The sequence below is a fragment of the Pinus tabuliformis genome, chromosome J, assembly GCF_031772625.1.
Source record: "Pinus tabuliformis cultivar Carrire ecotype Pingquan chromosome J, CPIR1, whole genome shotgun sequence".
NCBI lineage: Eukaryota > Viridiplantae > Streptophyta > Pinopsida > Pinales > Pinaceae > Pinus > Pinus tabuliformis.
In genome coordinates, this window is record NC_142295.1 from 1,511,856,068 (window position 1) to 1,511,875,797 (window position 19,730).

At 34.5% G+C, this 19,730-nt stretch overlaps 1 protein-coding gene across 2 annotated transcripts; it reads right to left on the minus strand.

Moving 5' to 3' along the window:
* Nucleotides 1-2,085: 2,085 nt before the first annotated feature.
* LOC149233200 (cytochrome P450 71AU50-like) lies at nt 2,086-5,264 on the minus strand. Of its 2 annotated transcripts, XM_089376677.1 has the most exons (3): nt 5,143-5,254; nt 4,241-5,091; nt 2,086-3,028 (listed from the first exon to the last, which is right to left on the minus strand). In XM_089376677.1, the coding sequence occupies exons 1-3, from the start codon at nt 5,189-5,191 to the stop codon at nt 2,402-2,404; spliced, it is 1,527 nt and encodes a 508-aa protein (XP_089232803.1). In that variant the 5' UTR covers nt 5,192-5,254; the 3' UTR covers nt 2,086-2,401. The 2 variants fall into 2 exon arrangements, with proteins under 2 accessions (XP_089232803.1, XP_089232802.1); XM_089376676.1 differs by having other exon boundaries at nt 4,241-5,264.
* Between the last annotated feature and the right edge of the window lie 14,466 nt (nt 5,265-19,730).

A 19,730-nucleotide genomic window follows, 5' to 3' on the forward strand; every position in this document is an offset into this window, starting at 1 on the left:
CACACTTACTTGCAGTTGTCACCCCCAAGCCAGATTCTAGAGTGTGGGGGTTGCTTGCTTCTAGGACTAAGACATCAACTGCCACTGAATCAAGGACCCCACAGGACTTCCTTACTCAATCCCACTAACTGATAACTACTTGCTTGGTTGACACCAGGAGTCCATAGGTTCCCAACCTCAGTCCCAATTGCACACATAGTGATTCTCTCCCTTCTAAGGAGTCCAAAATCCATTGTTCGATCAGGGCGGTAGCCACAAGTATTCACTCTAGTCTTCCTCTACTACTACTCTAGGATGGTCTCTTCCAAAGTTGTTAAAGGGCACAACAGTCTGCTATCTCCACCCACAACCTCTAGGGGACTCAATTTGTTACAAGGCTCCAAAGATTCCATCCCAACCCATAGTCTCGAGAGACCTAAGCTGTTACAGGGATCCAAAGACCTTTGTCTCAACTCATAGCCTCTAGGGACCCAAGTTGTTATCGGGATTTAGGGATCCTATCTCAACCGACTGTCTCCAAGGACCCTAAGTTGTTACAAGGCTCAAGAGACTAGATATTCAACCCACAACCTCTAGGGATCGAGAAGCAATCCCCTTCTCTTCTCTTCTCTTAAGCGCTACCTACTGGTAGCTCTTGTTGATTCCTCTCCTCGCTACCACTCTTCATCCATCTTTGTATCTCCTCTTATCCCTTCTGAATGTGTCCCTTCCATCCTTGTTTCTAGCTTTTCTTGGCCTCTCCCTTAACCATCATTACTTTATAGAAATATTTGTTGGAACAAATAACTTCTCTTATGAATTACTTTTTTCATAAGAGGCAGGTACTAAGAAGCAATGTTGCATATTACACTTGTTCATGAATGGAATAATTATCCACAAATGTAGGTAGTCGGATAACCTATTTCTTTAGATTGGGCCATTAACCTATTCTTTTAAGTTAAGATATTATAAAATAAAATAACTAATGTTGTCATATGTTGGTAAGTACATATTTGAATGAAATTAAAAAAAAATAATCATAAAAGCTAATTAAATTATGAATTTATTTTAAATTAGTATTAATTATAAAAATATTAATATAAGTTAAAGATATAAATATTTTAAAAAACATGCAACAAACTCATTAATCATCGAAACTTACAAACACTTTATTAAGGGGATTTTTAATTTGTAAATATATTTTTGTTACAATACCATATAGATTATCAATACCACATGCCCCAAAAATAATAACTCACATCATATGAAATTTATTTATATAACAATTTTTTAAATAATGAATTAAATTAAAAAAATAAAAAGACATAAATATTTGGAAATAAATCTCAAGGATTGATTTGTATATACTATTATACATATTTTAGAATATTCGATCAGGTATATATATATTCAAAACAAAATTTCACAAAGAAACAAAATAAAAATATTTACAATATAAATATAAATAATTGTAAATAATTATTTATATATTTTCAGGTTAATTTGTTCAAAATATAGCAAAATTTTGTTAGAATTATAAATTCAATATATGAATTCTACACAATTTAAATACTCCATATTTTTTTATGATATTTGAATCTGTTTATGTATTTTAAAAAATCTATTTATATATTAAAAAATATTTTATTTAAATTAAAAATTATTTTACCAAATTCTAATCCGAAACTATATCAATGAAAATAGTTAAACCTCATTGAGCCAAGAGAATCATTCTACAACCCATGTGTAATCTTGTCATTCCTCATCAAAATTGAATTGAAATTTTACTCATATCAACTAAAATAAAAATTATAAAAAAATCTAAAAATTAAATAACTATAAAAAAACATTTAAATAATGTCTACTCATTAAAAAAAATAAATTACAGAACCCTCTAAACTCATATTAAATCCTTATTAAACCTACACCAATAAAAAATAGCAAATAAGTACTTTGCAACTATTTATACTTTTCGCCACTACTTGTTCCTATTCAAGGATCTGATTAATTTGCAACTATTTCTTACTTTTCGCCACTACTTGTTCCTATTCAAGGATCTGATTCATGGTAAGATTTTAATTCAACAATATTCCGTGAGAATGTATTAGTGGCAATGAGGATATTATAAGATATCCTGTATAATGCTGATATATCAGTGACTCGAAACTCAGTTACAGGTTTTTCAATTCTGGTCACAGCGAATTGGTCACAGAAATTCACAGCTTGAGAGCAGAAAACGAAAATTCATAACATCTACGTAATTAATAACTAAGCTATTAAACACTATAATGTCCCATCTGGTAAGAAGTTTCTACAAGACCAGGGCTTTATTTCAACAGCTTCTACGTGGTCTGTTGTTTTTATTTTACTCCCACACGACGTAATGTGAGCAGTTGGCAATACAAATATGATACGTACATAATTACACTGCTACGGCAAATCGAGTAGTTGGAACCGCAAAGAGTTTGTGGGATCTAGGCATTGTAAATTCATACTTTTCAGTCATGTCCAGGTCCTTCACATCCATGCCCTCAGGAAGCTTCCAATTGAAACAGTGCACGAGTTGCGCCACCGCAAACTCGACGAGAAGAGTTCCCAGTTGCTGTCCTGGACATCCTCTCCTGCCTCCTCCGAACGGAAGCCACTCAAAGTTCTGAATTCTAGAATCTATGGAACCAGCTTCCATAAATCTCTCTGGATTGAAAGTATCTGCATCCTCCCCCCATGACTCAGGGTTCGTTGCAATCTGCCAAAGGTTCACCAGAAGGCGAGTTCCCTTGGGGATTTGATAACCCAATATAGTGCAGTCCTCCACAGAAGCGTGGGGAACCCCAAACGGCCCCGCTGGATGGAGTCTAAGCGTTTCTTTCACCACAGCTTGTAAGTAAACGAGACTAGGCAGGTCAGACTCGCTTACCATGCGATCGAATCCAACTACACGTTCCAACTCGCCCTGAAGCTTCTTCATCACTGGTGGGTTCTTCAGTAGTTCGACCATTGTCCAGTCTAAGCTTGTAGAAGACGTGTCCGTGCCAGCGGCCAACATATCCTTTCACCATTGTAAACATAAGTTCGGGGTCACAATTATTGAATTATCGGAAACCATTGGAATAATTGATGAAATAATATATCCAAAATCAACATACTTTAGAATGAAGGTTTCTTTGTGATTAGGATTCATTTGAAATTTATTTTCTTGGCCATCTATATATATTCCCTGTGTGATTCCTAAGAATGAAGGAAGAGTTAGCACATAGTTCTGCTCATTATATTGAAATTAGTATTTTAGTTGACAACTTTTTTTCCCAACATTCTGAACCCTGAACTTTAAGTGTGATTCATTTTCCAGATAAAATGATTAATAATGAATAGCATTAGATGGTTTGAGAAATAGATAAATAATCTCAATATGATAGATTACGGAGAAAAATTTCAAATTAACATACTTATCATAACAATTTTAATATTATTTTTTCTTGAATCTATCACATTGAAATTATTTTTGTCAAAGAACCATCCAGTATGGTTTATTTTTGGAATAAAATGGTGAATTATACTAGATAGTTCAAAACATTGGCAAAATAATCTAGATCAGGAAAAGAATTTCATACTAACATATTTACTAGAATAACCACTTTAATATTATCTTTAACAACTTTAATATTATCTTTTCTAAATCTATCACACTAAAATGATGAATCACATTGAATGGTTTGAAACATGGGCAAAATAATCTGGTTGTGAAAAAAATTTCAAATCAACAGATTTACTAAAATAACATTTTTAATATTATCTTTTAACACATGAAAATTATTTTTGTCACTACTTTAAACCAACTAATATATTTATCTTTGAAATAAAATAACCAACCATAATAAATCTAGATCATGGAGAAGAATTTCAAACCAACATACTTACCACACTAACAACTTTAATATCATCCCTTCCCATCCATTACATTGAAATTATTTTTGCCAATATTTTTTTTTGACATTTCTAACTACCTATTATTATTGTTCATCTCCAATAATATTTATCTTACCCATAAATTATTTTTGCCAATATTTTTTTTGACATTTCTAACTACCTATTATTATTGTTCATCTCCAATAATATTTATCTTACCCATAAAATGATAAATCACACTATATGGTTCCAAACATCAATTATTTTTGCCAAAAAAGGAAAAGTAAAATATAACCTAACCTCAATGTGATGAATGAATCTGGGAGAAGATGAATTTCAAGCCAAACATACTTACCAGAAGAACGGCTTTAATATTATCTCGTGAAGGTTGGAACTCTGCATTTTTATCGACAGAGGCTGCAATTAAAACATCCACAAGATCTCGTGGAGCGTTGGCGTCATTCTGCGCAGCGTGATCATCAATTACTTTCTCTAAGAAATCGTCCTGCGACTTCCTTACTTTCTTGAAGCGACGGCTGAAGCCTTGGAGATCCATCCAGGCCAAGTATGGTATGTAGTCTCCGATGTTAAAAGAACCAGACAATGCAACAATTTCTTTCACCATTGATACAAACCCTATGTTGCCAATTATGTCCTGGTCACTATATTTTCTACCGAAGGCCATCCTGCACATTATGTCAGTCACCAGACCCGACACCATCTCAGTAATGTTTACAGGCTGATGAACTGAATTCAGAAGAGAGCGAATCATGTCGGAGACTTCCTCTTCTCTTATGTAGCGGAAGTATTCTATGCGCTTAGAGTGGAGCACCTGTAAAACACAGACCTTGCGCATCTGCCTCCAGTAAGGCCCTAACGGAGCAAAGACCACATCCGACGAATTATAGGTCAAGTATTTTGCAGCGGCGTATGGAGACCTGCTGGCGAAAATGCGGTCATTGGTCTTGAGAAACTCCTTGGCCATATCTGGAGAGGAGACGACCAAGGTGAGGGCGGAGCCGAGGCGGAGAGACATGAGAGGCCCGTATTTCTTAGATAGCGCCGCCAGAGCGCGGTGGGGAAGGTCTCCCAGCAGGTGAAGGTTGCCGATGATGGGCAACGGAAACGGCCCCGGAGGCAGCCTCCCCTTAGGCATGCTACCAGATTTTCCATTCCTCCCCCTGAAAAGGAAACTCCATGCCGCCACTGTCAATACAAAGATAAAAGCACTGAGTAGTTTAATATCAAAGTAATTACCTACGTTCCACGAAACTGGGAACTGGTGAAAACCCAACTCCATCGCCATGATCAATCTCAGCCGCGCACGCTCACTACTTCCAACACAATGAACTACTGGACATATTTTTCTGTAGAGTGGTGGAAATACTTATAGGCTGGTCGAACATGCATAAACGTCAGGTAACTGAATTCTGGTCTCATTACTTACAGGATGGGGGTATGGTCATAGTCAACACACGTGAAATTATGGTCCAGTTGGGGCCCGGAAATCACCTTCCACGATTCTCTCTGCACGCGAGCTAGACTTTGGGCCTCCATTAATCCTGCCACTGGTCTCTCTGCATGTCTTGAAAAGGTTGCAAATATCTGCGCAGAATCATATCTCAACCTTCACGAAATATGGAAATCACAATATTTTTTTTTGGAAATCAGAACTAAGATTATCACTATTACAGCTATAATTATTTCAAAAGTGTCATACTTACCCGATTGAAGGAACAAATCACCCCAAACCACTTAAACAAACTCTGTCACTATTACATATTATATAATATAATTATTTCACAAATGCCATATTCTTTGACTTACTGAACTAAAGAGAAACTAATGATCACCAAACTACTCAACCAAATTGTCCTCTGACAAAAAAAAACACAAATTTACATAAAAACATCTGAATTAATGTTCTTAAAATAATAATTATCATGGAAATTTTGCCATTCTCTAAATTACAAAACATATCGAGGGTGTTGAACTATTTCTTCTCTTCTAGAACTTGGATTTTTTCGTTCAAAGTCTTTTCGAAACCTCGAGCGTTGAAGGCTGAGAAAGTAACAGTCCCCCGCATACAAATTCTTATCTAAAAACATTTTCTGCCCAGAATCATATCACAACCTTTACGAAATATGGAAATCACGATTTCCTATTTTAATGGAAATATGGAAATCACGATTTCCTATTTTAATGGAAATCAGAATTAAAATAATTGGTGATTTTTAAAGATAAATTATAAATAATTTTTAAAGATATATTAAAATTATTATATCAGAGATAACTATTTTAAGAATCTTATACACTTAAACTCATTATATATAATTATTTCAAAAATGTCATATTTGAACTTAGACTATCCTCACCGCATCAAACAGATCATCGCCATGCCATTTAGACAAACTACATCACTATCATTATTATATCGGATATAACTATTTTAGAAGTGTCATATACTTGAACCTGCTCAATTAAAGAAATAAATTGTTACCAAATTAGTTAGATAAATTTTCCTTTTAAGAAAAGTACAAATTAATATAAAACATCTTATATTTATTTTATCATATCAGAATTAATGTTTTTTTAAGCAATAAGTATTTTTTGGTTCAAGAGTACACTACTACAGAATGGGTGTTTAAAAAATAATATTTGAGACAATGTTTAGGTAAATTGTCTTAACTTGAGACAAAGTGTATTGTCTTAAATATTGTCTTTAAGCGGGCAAATTAGTCATAACAATTTGTTTCTATAAAGACAATATATAACACAAATATTATTGTCTCTTAGAGACAATTTCATTTTTGTCTCTCCACAAACAATAGTTGGGATTAAAGACAATATGTCTTTATAGAGACAATAAGTCTTTAATGCTAGTTATTGTCTCTCTAGAGATAATAAAAAAATTATATTTAAGAGCAATATAATATCACTTTTGTCTCTTTAGAAACAGTATAAAACAATGAATCTAGAAAAATATCTCACCATTGAAATAAATCAATATAAAAAATATGTAATTTAAAAATCAAATACAATATCATTCATTAATTCATATTAGGGCATAGTGGGTTCGAACCACCACCCTCCTTATAAGGCAGGTGCTCTTCCATTAAGTTAGCATCATTTAAATAATTATGTGAGGAGTTATAGCAATCATTGAAATTGCATATGTAGGCATTGATTTAAAAAAAATGCTCAACACATAATGGCACAACTTTTATAAAATCTATAATCATGCAACACCTATTTTTAACTTAATAAAAAATAACTCAATCAGTTAGTTAAATTTCACATCCTTGTAGAATGACCCACACAACAAGATAATCAATCACAATAATCTACAAACAATTTAATCTAGTCCTACAAAGAAAAGTAACTAGAATTAGCACAAGCTTGTTTGCCACAACAATTAACTTTCACATTGCTTTTTGCATTAGAATTTGTCAATAAATAAATACAAAAAAGGGTCGGGAAAAGGCTTCAAATGGCTTCATTGACACCATTACCACTTGGTTTGATTGATTACAACAAAATGAATGGTTCTTTTAACCCATTTGAACTCACTCATGTCTATATGAAAACCTCATTTAGAAAATTGAATGGTTCCTTTAGCCCAAGCTACGCTCCTCCCTACTCTATCTATATGAAAACCTCGATTTTGTTATTTGTCAACTGATTTTAATACAAAAATGAAAATAGTGAAAAGTCTTGTACATGATCTTAGATCCAAATTAATATAATTAAATGCATCAGACGAAATATTAATTTCATCTTAATTAATTAATATTTACAGGAACACTTACAGAGGAAAATCTAAACAGTGTAGCAACATGGAACTGAAAAAATGGGAGTTTATATATCTTTTTGTTGAAAATAGCAAGAAGAAATGATAAAAATAGAATCCTAAAATTCCAATTTTAATTTGTCCTTGAATTAAAATTGTGAATTAAATTTGAATTTAGTCTCACCAACTGCTTGGAAATTAATTAATTAATTCATTATGGATTAATTAGTTGGAGAAATTCAAGTTAGAAGTCTTTGTGAAGTCATGCAACAGTTATCCCTTAAATTAAGGAGATTATCCCTTAATTAAGGAGATAAGATTGTGTTGTATTTGAGTTGTAATTAGTTAGCTCAGTTTACTGAGTTAAGTCCAGTTAAATTAGTTCCAAACTGTTTGAGGAACTAATTGTGAGTTCAGTCAGTTAATGCATGCATGCATCCAACTAGTGTACTCCAGGTAACTGAAGATTCTCTCATCAGAAACTCATGCATGTCGATTCAGAGAAAGACCCAGTTGAGCTAAATCTCAAGGACAGGTTACTATTAGTTGCATGAGTTTTCCTATAAAGGAAACTCATCCATGCAGAAGGAATAAGGTTCCTTGAGGATTGCGCAGTTTTATAGGGTGTGAGATTAGTGTGAGTGATCAGTGTTACACTCGGTAACAGTTGGATCACCCAGGAGAAATAGTGCAAGGAAATAGGAGCTTGGAGGGCAGAGGAGAAGGCTTGTGAGAAGCTTTGGTTGCCTGTGAGCATCCAGGAGGATTGTACTGAGAGCTGGCTAGCTGCGAGAGCTAAATCTTTGTGTAATCTTGATGTATTTCCACCTTTTATGATAATACAGATAGCGGGGTTTTTAGCTGAGGCTTTCCCCTGAGTATTCTTCTGTGTTTCATGTGTATTGATTCTTCTTCTTCTGGCTATATGTGTTCAACTCGATCTTGCTCAATATTTAAGCTTCCGCAAGGAAAATTGATAGTAGAAGTAGATTATAGTATTTTGCTTTGGTATATTGCATTATCAGGTTAATCTACAGTTAGATTTTCTATATGGTCTCGGAGCGAGATTTGTATAGAATTTGCAGAATTTCTACATGGTATCAGAGCTAGCTAATCTATAGAGAAATTTCTACATGGTATCGGAGCCAAGTTTATCAAAGCAAAGGTTATCAGAGTTGTGAACAGTATATGGAGAAGAGCATTCGAAGTTTGAAGTTTGGGATCGCAGGTACAAATCGAATTCATCTCATACTTCAGGTTGGTCAATGGCATTCTACGGCTTGAGACTCGAGTATGCCTTGAAAGGCAGCTCAGATTACATAGCATGGAAGGATAGAATGGAAGCGGTATTAGAAGACAATGGTTTGAAGGATTTCATTGATCAAGAAATCCCCAAGCTAGCTGCAGGGAATGCATAAGAATTGGTTGAATGGAAGAAGTGTGTGGCAAAGGCGAGATGGATTCTTCTGGAGGGAGTTCGAGACCATATTGTCTCGAGTCTCCATGGGAAGGAGACTCTTTTTTCAATGTGGAAGACATTGAAGGACCTCTATCAGAATAGTAGCGACTAGAGGAAACTGGCACTCAAGGATAAGCTTTGGAAAATCAAGATGGAGAAGGGTGATACTATTTCTACATATTTGAACAAGCTCACCACCTGCAGAGATGAGCTTGGTAGTGTGGGAATAACTACTATTGATGATGATATGGTGAGCCTTGCTCTCCTCGGTCTTCCAAAGTGCTAGAATAGCTACCAGGACTCATGAATGGAAGAGAGAAAATGTCGGATTGGGAACGACTGTGGTTGGATCTCATGCAGGAGGAGATCAGGAGGAGCACATGAGATGGTTCTTCATCCAAGGATGATGAAGAAAATCTGGCTTTAGCAAGTAAGACAAGGAAAGGGAAGGGGAAGGCGTCCCATTCCGAATCGAATTCTTCTCATGGAGGGAAGAAGGTTGACAAGTCTAAAGTGAGATGCTTTAATTGTCACGAGATGGGTCATTATGCAACTAATTGCCCATCGAAGAAGTCCAAGAAGGGATCCTCGAAAGGATCTAAAGGTGAGGCATTAGCCTATCAGTTCGAGATGGACTTCACCCTCATTACATGCATGGTGTCATCAATGATGGGTTGTGGTTGGTTTCTTGATAGTGAAGCCTCATTCCACATGACCGCTGATTAAATTTTATTGAGTACCTTGGAGGAGAAAGACCTCAAGATGCGCATAGAGATGGGTGACAATGAAAGGTATAGTGTTTCAGGAGTGGGCACGGTTGCTTTTCAGAGGGAGCATGGAGCTCTTATCACCTTGACAGATGTGAAGTATGTGCCTGGACTAAAGAAGAATTTGGTATCGATCGCGATGTTGGAGGAAAAATGCTATGATGTTGTCTTCAGTAAGGGAAAGGTTTTCCTTAGACACATCACCACGAGACAGGTGAAACAGATTGGTTCATGAGTTAAGAACCTGTATGCTCTTAAGGTTCAAGATGCATAGAAAGCCTTGAGGAGCAAGGCAAATGTTAAAGACTTGGTGGTTGAGAGGGAGAGTAAATTACCTCTCAACATATAGCCCCAGAAGAAGTCTCAGACAATTGTGGAGGAGCCACAATTGGAGATGTTGAGAGGAGACCGAGTGGAGGCATCCACTCATGTAGAGACCTCCAGTAGGGGGGAATTTCATGCCAAGTCAGCAAAGGGATCACATGTAGCCATATCTCCAGGTGTGAGGTGGGGTGATGTGAAGTGATAATCCCATGAAGGTTGAAATTGGGCAGGGTCCATTAAGAGGTTTCATCTCATGGATCGTACCTTGCTACAGGAGCCCAAAGTACATAGTAGCGGGAGGAATCAGTGGGATTGGTGCAATCAGAGATCAAAGTGACAGAGGCTAGAGCAGTCAGATACTGAAGAGCGTAGAGAAGGATTGACAACAATGTAGAAAGGCAGAGTCAGCAGAAGCACAGAGTTTTTAGTCGACAGAGGCATTAGTAGTCAGAGACTTTGATGACAGAGGCATCATTCTGATTTAGGTTGGATGTTTTTTTTTTTTTGTTTCTGGAGATTGTTGGAGCAACAACACTAGAGAGAAGTGTTGCATGCAGAACATTCCAAAGGTTCAAGATTGGGATTGAGTTGAATTCCTTTCTTGTTGAGAGGGAGTGTTGAAAATAGAAACAAGAAATGATAAAAATAGAATCCATAAATTCCAATTTTAATTTGTCCTTGAATTAAAATTGTGAATTAAATTCGAATTTATTCTCACCAGCTCCTTGGAAATTAATTAATTAATTCATTATGGATTAATTAGTTGGAGAAATTCAAGTTAGAAGTCTTTGTGAAGTCATGCAATAGTTATCCCTTAAATTAAGGAGATTGTCCCTTAACTAAGGAGTTTAGATTGAGTTTTATTTGAGTTGTAATTAGTTAGCTCAGTTTACTGAGTTAAGTTCAGTTAAATTAGTTCCAAACTATTTGAGGAACTAATTGTGAGTTTAGTCAATTAATGCTTACATGTATCCAACTAGTCTACTCTAGATAACTGAAGATTCTCTCATTAGAAATTCATTCATGTCTATTCAAAGAAAGACCTAATTGAGCTAAATGTCAAGAACAGGTTACTATCAGTTGCATGAGTTTTCCTATAAAGGAAACTCATCCATGAAGAAGGAATAAGGTTCCTTGAGGATTGCGCAGTTTTACAAGGTGTGAGATCAGTGTGAGTGATCAGTGTTACACTTGGTAACAATAGGATCACCCAGGAGAAACAACTTAAGGAAATAGGAGCTTGGAGGGCAGAGGAGAAGGCTTGTGAGAAGCTTTGATTGCCTGTGAGCATCTAGGAGGATTGTACTGAGAGCTGGCTAGCTGTGAGAGCTAAATCTTTGTGTAATCTTGATGTATTTCCACCTTGTATGATAATACAGATAGCGAGGTTTTTAGTTGAGGCTTTCCCATGAGTATTCTTCTGTGTTTCATGTGTATTAATTCTTCTTCTTCTGGTTATATGTGCTCAGTTCGATCTTGCTCAATCTTTAAGCTTCCACAAAGCAAATTGATAGTAGAAGTAGATTATTGTATTTTGCTTTGGTATATTGCATTATCGAGTTAATCTACAGTTAGATTTTCTATATGGTCTCAGAGCGAGTTTTGTAGAGAATTTGCAGAATTTCTACATGGTATCAGAGCTAGCTAATCTATACAGAAATTTCTACACTTTTCCATCTCAATGTTTGGTATTTCCCAATTAGGTTGTGGATTAAAGTCCTGCTTTATGACTCTAGTATCAAACAAAACATTTGTATTGCTTTTTTCAAAATCTTTGTAAGCCATGCCCAATTTTTCTCATGTGCTACTTTACGAGATTCATTAAGGAAATTAAAACTTTGCTTAGCATCCATATTGATGAAGATAAAAGGTACATATATGATATCTTCTGTAAATGAATATCTACCGTATATAACCTTTTACTACATACATTATAGCTTTCATGGGTTCCCCTAGTTGGAATCTCCACTTTGTATCATATCGTGAAGATTTTGTGGGATATGATATTTCACTTTGGGGATGGGAAAGAATAAAAACCTTGATCAACACTCTGAGGGCTCATCCTATATAAGGAAGCATTAGCCTCAGCTCAAGACACTTGTATCTTGCGATGACTGAAGACCAAATATGACCATTATTTAGGGGACTTTCGAATCCTCCTATCAATGCATCTTCAAACTTATTGTGTCTGGCATCAAGAACATAAGTTAAACATGAGTTATCTAACCCTGGTCATACAAGAGGATTAATCCCAAATTGTATGAGTCTGATATGTATGTATTTGTAATCATGACTCATACCCCATTCTACATCTTCCTTTCTAATGAGAGGAATTTGATATAAACTTTGACTAACAGAAATGGGAACATTTATAGAGGAAAATCTAAATAGTGTAGCAGTGCGGAATAGAAAAAATGGGAGTTTATATATCTTTTCCATCTCAATGTTTGGTAGTTCCCAATTAGGTTGTGGATTAAATTCCTTTGCTACGACTCTAATATCAAACAAAACATTTGTATTGCTTTTGTTCAAAAACTTTGTAAGCCATGCCCATTTTTTCTCATGCGCTGCTTCATGAGATTCATTAGAGAAATTAAATTTTTTCCTAGCATCCATAATGATGAAGATAAAAGGATTAAAAGCACCTGAAAATTTGTAGATTTGTAATCATGGGTCATGCCCTATGCCCAACAACACCTTTCCTCGGCAACAATGACACTTATCACGGTAGACACCTTTAGATTTTGCTTACAACAGATACATTTCTCCTTATATTAACAATGAAGTGGGCACTTTTAAGGAACAATGCAAAATATTTATTATAAAATCCCTGCTCACCATAATGTGGCTTATCTCCGACACTACATAGCCTCCATGATAGGTAAAATACGTAAAATAGTTCAACAGTCACTATCTGCACAACACTTTGCCATAGATACATTGTCTCTATCCGCACTTCACCAACACATTCTTACCATTCTGAAGAATGAATGTGCTGCCAACAAATCTCGTAAGAGTGTCAAAAAGCAGTTGCATTTCAGCCCCACCATCTGTGACTCCTTTACTGAAACATATCATTTTGGATGTTATAAGAACCAATCCAGAAAGGGTTCTCAAAAAGACCAAAGTGGTAAGTGGTCTTATAGGTCTCGACCTCCTACTACCAAGAAAAAGAAATATAGGTCAAGATCTCCTAGAGCTAGAAGATCACAATTTGTTTTCAAGAAAAGGTCTAAACTAGCGAAATAGTCTAAATGCTTTATTTGTGGTCAGACTGGTCATTGGACCAACAGATGTCCCAACAAAGGAAAGAAAGGAATCCAAAAAAGATTTCCAAATTTTTTAAATCCTCTTATGACCTAGTTGATTGGGATTTATTTTCTCAGATAGATTCCAATTTTGAATGTTTTTCTGTACATAGTATTGATTCAGATAATAGCTATGACATTGATGAAAAATTCAAAAAGGTTTCTCTTTTAGATAATAATAGTGATAGTAGTGAGTGTACATATCTGTCCAATTGTTTCATGTTTTCATTTTATGATCTCCAACATCAAATTGAAGAAATCTAGAGAGAAAAGGCCTCTCTTCATCCTAGCTTGATTATTCCTCGAAGACACTTCCAAGAAAATATTGACCATTTGCAGAATTCTATTCCTCACAAGATAACTGATGGAGAGGACTTTGAGATTTTAGATTGGCATATAACAACAGAAGCATCACAAGAATCCACTGGTAATATTGCAGAAAAATTATTGGATAAGATTAAAAGGGTAGAAGAAGATCTCCAAAGAGACATAAACGAGATGAAGCCGCTTGCACAAAGGATTCAAGACAACATGCAAGAACTTGATAGTCTGAACTCATGGTTTGTTTCTTCTACTTTCCTTTCCTATCAAACTCCATTACTATTAGCTAATCAACACAGTAATGAAAACATTCATGACATTAATGGTATTGATGATAGGATGGTCATCCATGTAAAAATGAAAGTGCCGGGCTACAAAGAATACATTCTTGATGCACAAATTGATACTGGAGCTATGAGAAACTGTTGCAAATTCAAGGCCATTCCTGCTTACTATTGGAAACCCACTCAAGTCCAGTTTAGAGCAGTTAACAAACAACTAATAAAAATTCCATATATTGCTCTGGACTTTCCAATACTCTTATATCACAAGAAGCATATGTAAATTTATATAATAATGATACTAGTGTTGATATGTTGCTTGGACATGATTTTATGGAAAAATTCATGCCAATTACCATTGAAAAGAACATGATAATTTTCAGCATTCAAGGTGAAAAGGTGCAAGTCCCTACTAATAGTAAATACACACTCAGAGTAAAACCTGATGAGGTAAGCAATTTCGATGAACCAATAACAAATCTTTCCAAGATACAGAAAATTGTCAAGCATGCAAAAATCCACGGCCCTACTATTCTATTTGATATTGTAAATAATTTGAAAAATGAATGTACAACCGAACACCCTGATGCATTCTGGTTTAAGGAAAAATATTTTGTCTCACTTCCATTTCAGAGAGAAGGCTATGTCAAAGCACAAAAGGCGTCAGCAAATCACATGAGGTCATATGAACATGAGTTTTTTAAAGAAGAAATTAATGACTTGATAAAGAGAAAACTGATAGGACCATGCATGAGTTCTTGGGCATGTCTAGCTTTATATGTTAATAAGAACTCATAGCAAAAATGTGGAAAAAGGAGGTTAGTTATCAACTACAAAGCTCTAAATGAAGCTCTTGTGCCCATTAAATATCCTTTACCTAATAAAGAAATGTTGTTATCAAAGATCGCCAAAGAAAATGCATTCAATAAGTTTGATCATAAAAGTGGGTTTTGGAAAATTGGCATTAATCCTCAAGATAGATATAGAACAAAATTTGTGGTATGTGGAGGATAGTTTCAATGGACAATTATGCCATTTGGTTTGAAGAATGCCCCATAAAAATTCCAAAAGAAAATGGAAGGTATTTTTCGAGACTATTCTTTTATCATTGTCTACATAGATGATTTGTTAATTTTCAGCAAGGATATTAGTGAACATAAAAAATACTTAGAGATATTTTATCAAGTTTTTTTCAAGCATGGTCTAGTTCTTTCTGCCTCTCCAGATAAGTTCATTATTGCACAAACCCAGATTGAGTACTTAGGTTTCATATCCCAAGGAAGAATAGAATTACAACCACATGTATTGAATTATTTATCAAATTTTCCAGACTATTTGCCAGATGTTAAGACTGTACAAATACTTTTAGGATGTTTGAATTACATCAGGCAATTTTATCCAAAGCAGGCCACAGATACAATGCTTCTACAACAAAGGCTAAAAAAGGGAAGCAGTTGGAATGACCAGATGACCAAACCCATAAGAAATATAAAGTAGAAAATCAAACAGCTACCACATTTGGCTCTTCCCCACAGTAACCTATCATTCATTCTTGAAACAGATGCCTAAGATTACTATTGGGCAAAAATCTTATTGCAGAAAGATGGAAAAAAGGAAGAAGTGTGTGCATATGCCTCAGGCACATTCTTAGATGCTAAAAAAATTATCCTTCTTCCCATAAAGAAATTCTACCAGTAAAGAAAGCTATAAAGAAATTCAGATTGTTCCTTAAAAGTGTCCACTTTATTGTTAAGATAGACCTCAGGCACATGAAAGGAATGTTGCAAAACAAAAGATTGCTTGAAGAAGGTAATTCCATAATTTTAAGATGGACTTTATGGTTAGATGGATATGACTTTGATATCATATATAAAACCAATAAATATAATTATCTTTATATGGCTAGCTGCAACTGATCGGATCATGGACACGTAGATCAAGAATAATTGCGAGGAGAAGATCCAACTGTATTGAGTTGTCAAATCCGGCCAACTCCTGCACCAAGGAAAATGGCTCACTAGGGACCAAGTCCAGCAGAGGTTTCCTCATCTCATGGAGTAACTCAACGCGAAGGAGACCATTGCTTCCTAAGGCGGGAGGAACGATCCAGGTGGATATTGGTGGCCACCCGCCTATTCCACGTGGACCCCCACCATTGTTTCTTTTAGTTTTTTAGTTTCCTTAATTGTAGCACAGTTTACTATTTTTGGGAGTTTTTCGGGTCCTGAACTTCTGGAGTCATTTTGAGGCCCTAAATGACGTTTTTTGGAAAGATCTCTCCAAGCAATTTCTAAGAAATCGCATTTTTAGTTGTATTCCTCTGAGAGATCTTTCCAATGAGGTGTCATGCATGCCAAACAAAGATAATATGACCAAGTTACGACCCCGGGAAGTTGGTTTCCCAACTAACCCCAACGGGGCCCATAAACTCTTGGTGTTACATCTCCTCGAGTTAGGGTTTTGGTTGTTTAGGGTTTTCTCTTATTGTTCAATAATAAAAAGGCCCTTGATCCTCGTTGTAACTCAATTCAGAGACATGTAGCTGCCACATCTCTTCTCAAAGATAAGCTACCATCACCCAAGCTAGTCTCATTTCCATTCTGTTTGTAAACATATTTCATTATTTGATATTAATGAAAGATACTGTTATTTCTTCTGCATCTCTGTATTTATGGTTATATTTGTAATTTTTTGTGTTCCTATTTAAATTCAAATCATACTAATAGATGGAATATGAATAAATTGAAATCATATGCTTTTGAAGAATCAGTCCACCAACACTTTTCATGTTTTCTTTCTACTTCTCAATAATTTGTTTATGTGAGCCTTCCCTTAATTGTAAATTTGAATTTATTCTCATTCTCTTTGATGTTGAATCGCTTTTATATTGCTCCATTGCATCATATTCTTGTCTATTTTTCCTAAGTACTTCTACTTTCCTTGTAGTCTCCATGATATAATCCATCTCTTTCATTGTTGTCCCATTATATGGATCCACTACCATTGTTGCAATAGAACTCACTATTTAACTTGCTATGTTTGAAATAATCCCATTCAATATCTACTTCTTATGGGCTAGTTCTTTTTAATTACCTTGTCTTACATTTGATATAACCTGATGAGTTTGTAGAACCTATTGAACTTCTAACAAGCTCTTCTTATTTGATAATATCCCTATTTTCATATTAGCATCATGAGTATAAAGCGCGAAGATAACGAAAACTCGCAAGTTAGAAGTAACCTTATATGTATGACAAGTCTAACCCTTCCCTTGTATAAATTAAAAGATTTCATAAATTTCTCCACCATGGGTAGGATCATAAAAGAGAAAACTTTAGTAGGTAAGAAAAAATAATATTTTAAATTTTTGTAGCAAAATAATAAAGAATGAGTTTAATATTTGCTTAATATACTCCAAAGAAAAAAAATAAAGAGTTATGAAAACTTGAAGCAGGGATGGTTGATCTCTAAACCAACTACCCTATTACTCTAAAATCAAGATTCAATTGAAACATATGTTGTCATTCTAACAATAATCTTAGTGTGTACTCGTAGTGTACACATGTACAAACAACAAATATGATATCATCTAAAAAAATTCAAAATCGTTTTTTTAACCTTGATTTTGGAACAATCCTTGTTCACTCTAAAACCAAAAAAGGTTTTTCCATGCTAATAAATTGTGTACAACCCTAAATGCTCAAAATTAGAAAATTGGTAATACATAATCACATAAATCAAGTAAGATTGGAAACTAAAATATTTTAGTGAATTAAACTAAGCAAATTGATCATGGATAGCATTGGATAAATATTTGGCATAGCTTACCAAGTTGGACTATGATATCCTAAGATAAACTCTAAGAGTGTGTCCTCAATAGTATATTCATTATTATATCCCATTATCAAACAAGACATTGAAAGTTGAGAAAGAAATGTTAGAAGAATAGTGTTAGTTGAGGAATGATCAAATTTTCTAGTAATAAATTCACCAATAAAAATTTCCTATAGGAAAATTGAAATATGTAATAAAAAATTCTTTATTAAGGGATTTTTAGCTATTGGGTAGTAGAAACATTTCAAATATGGTATCTAAATAAATAAGAAAACAAGTGTAATATGTAGCGTTGTTGGTTTGTATTTGTCTCTTATGTAAAAAGAAATTGACAACTTAATTAAAGTAAAATCAATAAATAACTAAAATTGTAAATAGACAAATGTTTTCAACAATAAACAAGTTGGTTTAAATGATTATATTAAGAATAATCACATTATATAAAATATTAGTCACTAGATTGTTGTTGGCATGTGGCTACTAAGAAATTAGTCACTAATCATTTAAAAATCCATGAGCTAAACTTTGGTAATATGCCTAATTTTATATTTCACATTTCTATCTTCTTAATAAATTTACAATTTTTTAATAGCTATAATAATTATTATATTTTGGCTTTTAATTATTAAAGTGATATTAATAAAATGATTATTAATGGTATTACTTCATGTTTTTTATTGTTGATTTATTATTATTGTTTAAAAAATCACATTATATTAAGTGATTTATTAGTAATTTTTAAGAAGATAACATAAATATGTGAAGTAAATTAAATTGTATTTTTAAATATACAATAGAGATTCTTATAGTTAAAATATAAAATATTTGAATAATGTGTTGCTTAACATAAATAAGGGAGATGTATAATTATGTCTATAATTAATATGAAGTTTACATATAACATTTTAAGAATCAACTTAAATATATGTTAGCTCTAGATTCATCACACATAAAGAAAGAACAAAATTTGAGAAAAGGTTTGTAGAATTAAGTGTCAAGCCAGGAAGTAACTCCATTAAGCAAAAATGATTCGACTGTCTTATTCCATCAGGTAGGTGTTTATTATATACATGAGGGAGAGACTGTTCAGTTAATCTCTCGATGACTGTTCATATTTCTAATTTATTTATTTACATAAATTCACCCACTCACAAGGATTAGGTGTCAACATTACCCCCCTTAATCTGAAGGGATGTTGGTGAGTCCAAGCATCATTCTGAATCGTTCAAGCTTTTCTCTTCCAAGTGCTTTGGTGAAGATGTCTGCAATGTGCTCATTTGTGGAACAATGACGGAGATGGATTGTTTTGGCCTCAACATGGTGTCGAATCAGATGATATTTAGTATTGATGTGCTTTGTTCGATCATGGAACTTTGGGTTCTTAGCCAACTTTATTGCAGAGGTATTGTCAATCATGAGTGGAGTGGATTGAACTTGTTTTACCTGCAAATCTTCAACAATTTTCCTGAGCCACAAAATTTCTTTTGTTGCTTCAGCTGCTGCCATGTATTCTGCTTCTGTTGTGGAATCTGTTGGAACTGATTGTTTGTGTGATCTCCAGGAGACAGCTCCTGATCCAAGACTCATAGCATATCCTGAAGTTGATACCCCAGTTTCTTTGTCTCCATCAAAGTCTGAATCAGAGTATCCAATCAAACTGAAGTCATCCACCTGTGTATACTTGATTCCAAAGTCTTGAGTTCCCTTCAAGTACTTTAGAACTCTTTTTGCAGCAGACCAATGTCCCTCACAAGGCTTTTG

What these genes read in the sequence shown, in the direction of transcription:
- LOC149233200 (XM_089376676.1), bottom strand. Translation starts at nt 5,191, where the DNA reads ATGGCGATGGAGTTGGGTTTTCACCAGTTCCCAGTTTCGTGGAACGTA. An exon ending in ATATTAAAGCCGTTCTTCTG is followed by an intron (nt 3,029 to 4,240) that starts GTAAGTATGTTT and finishes CAATGGTGAAAG; the next exon opens with GATATGTTGGCCGCTGGCAC.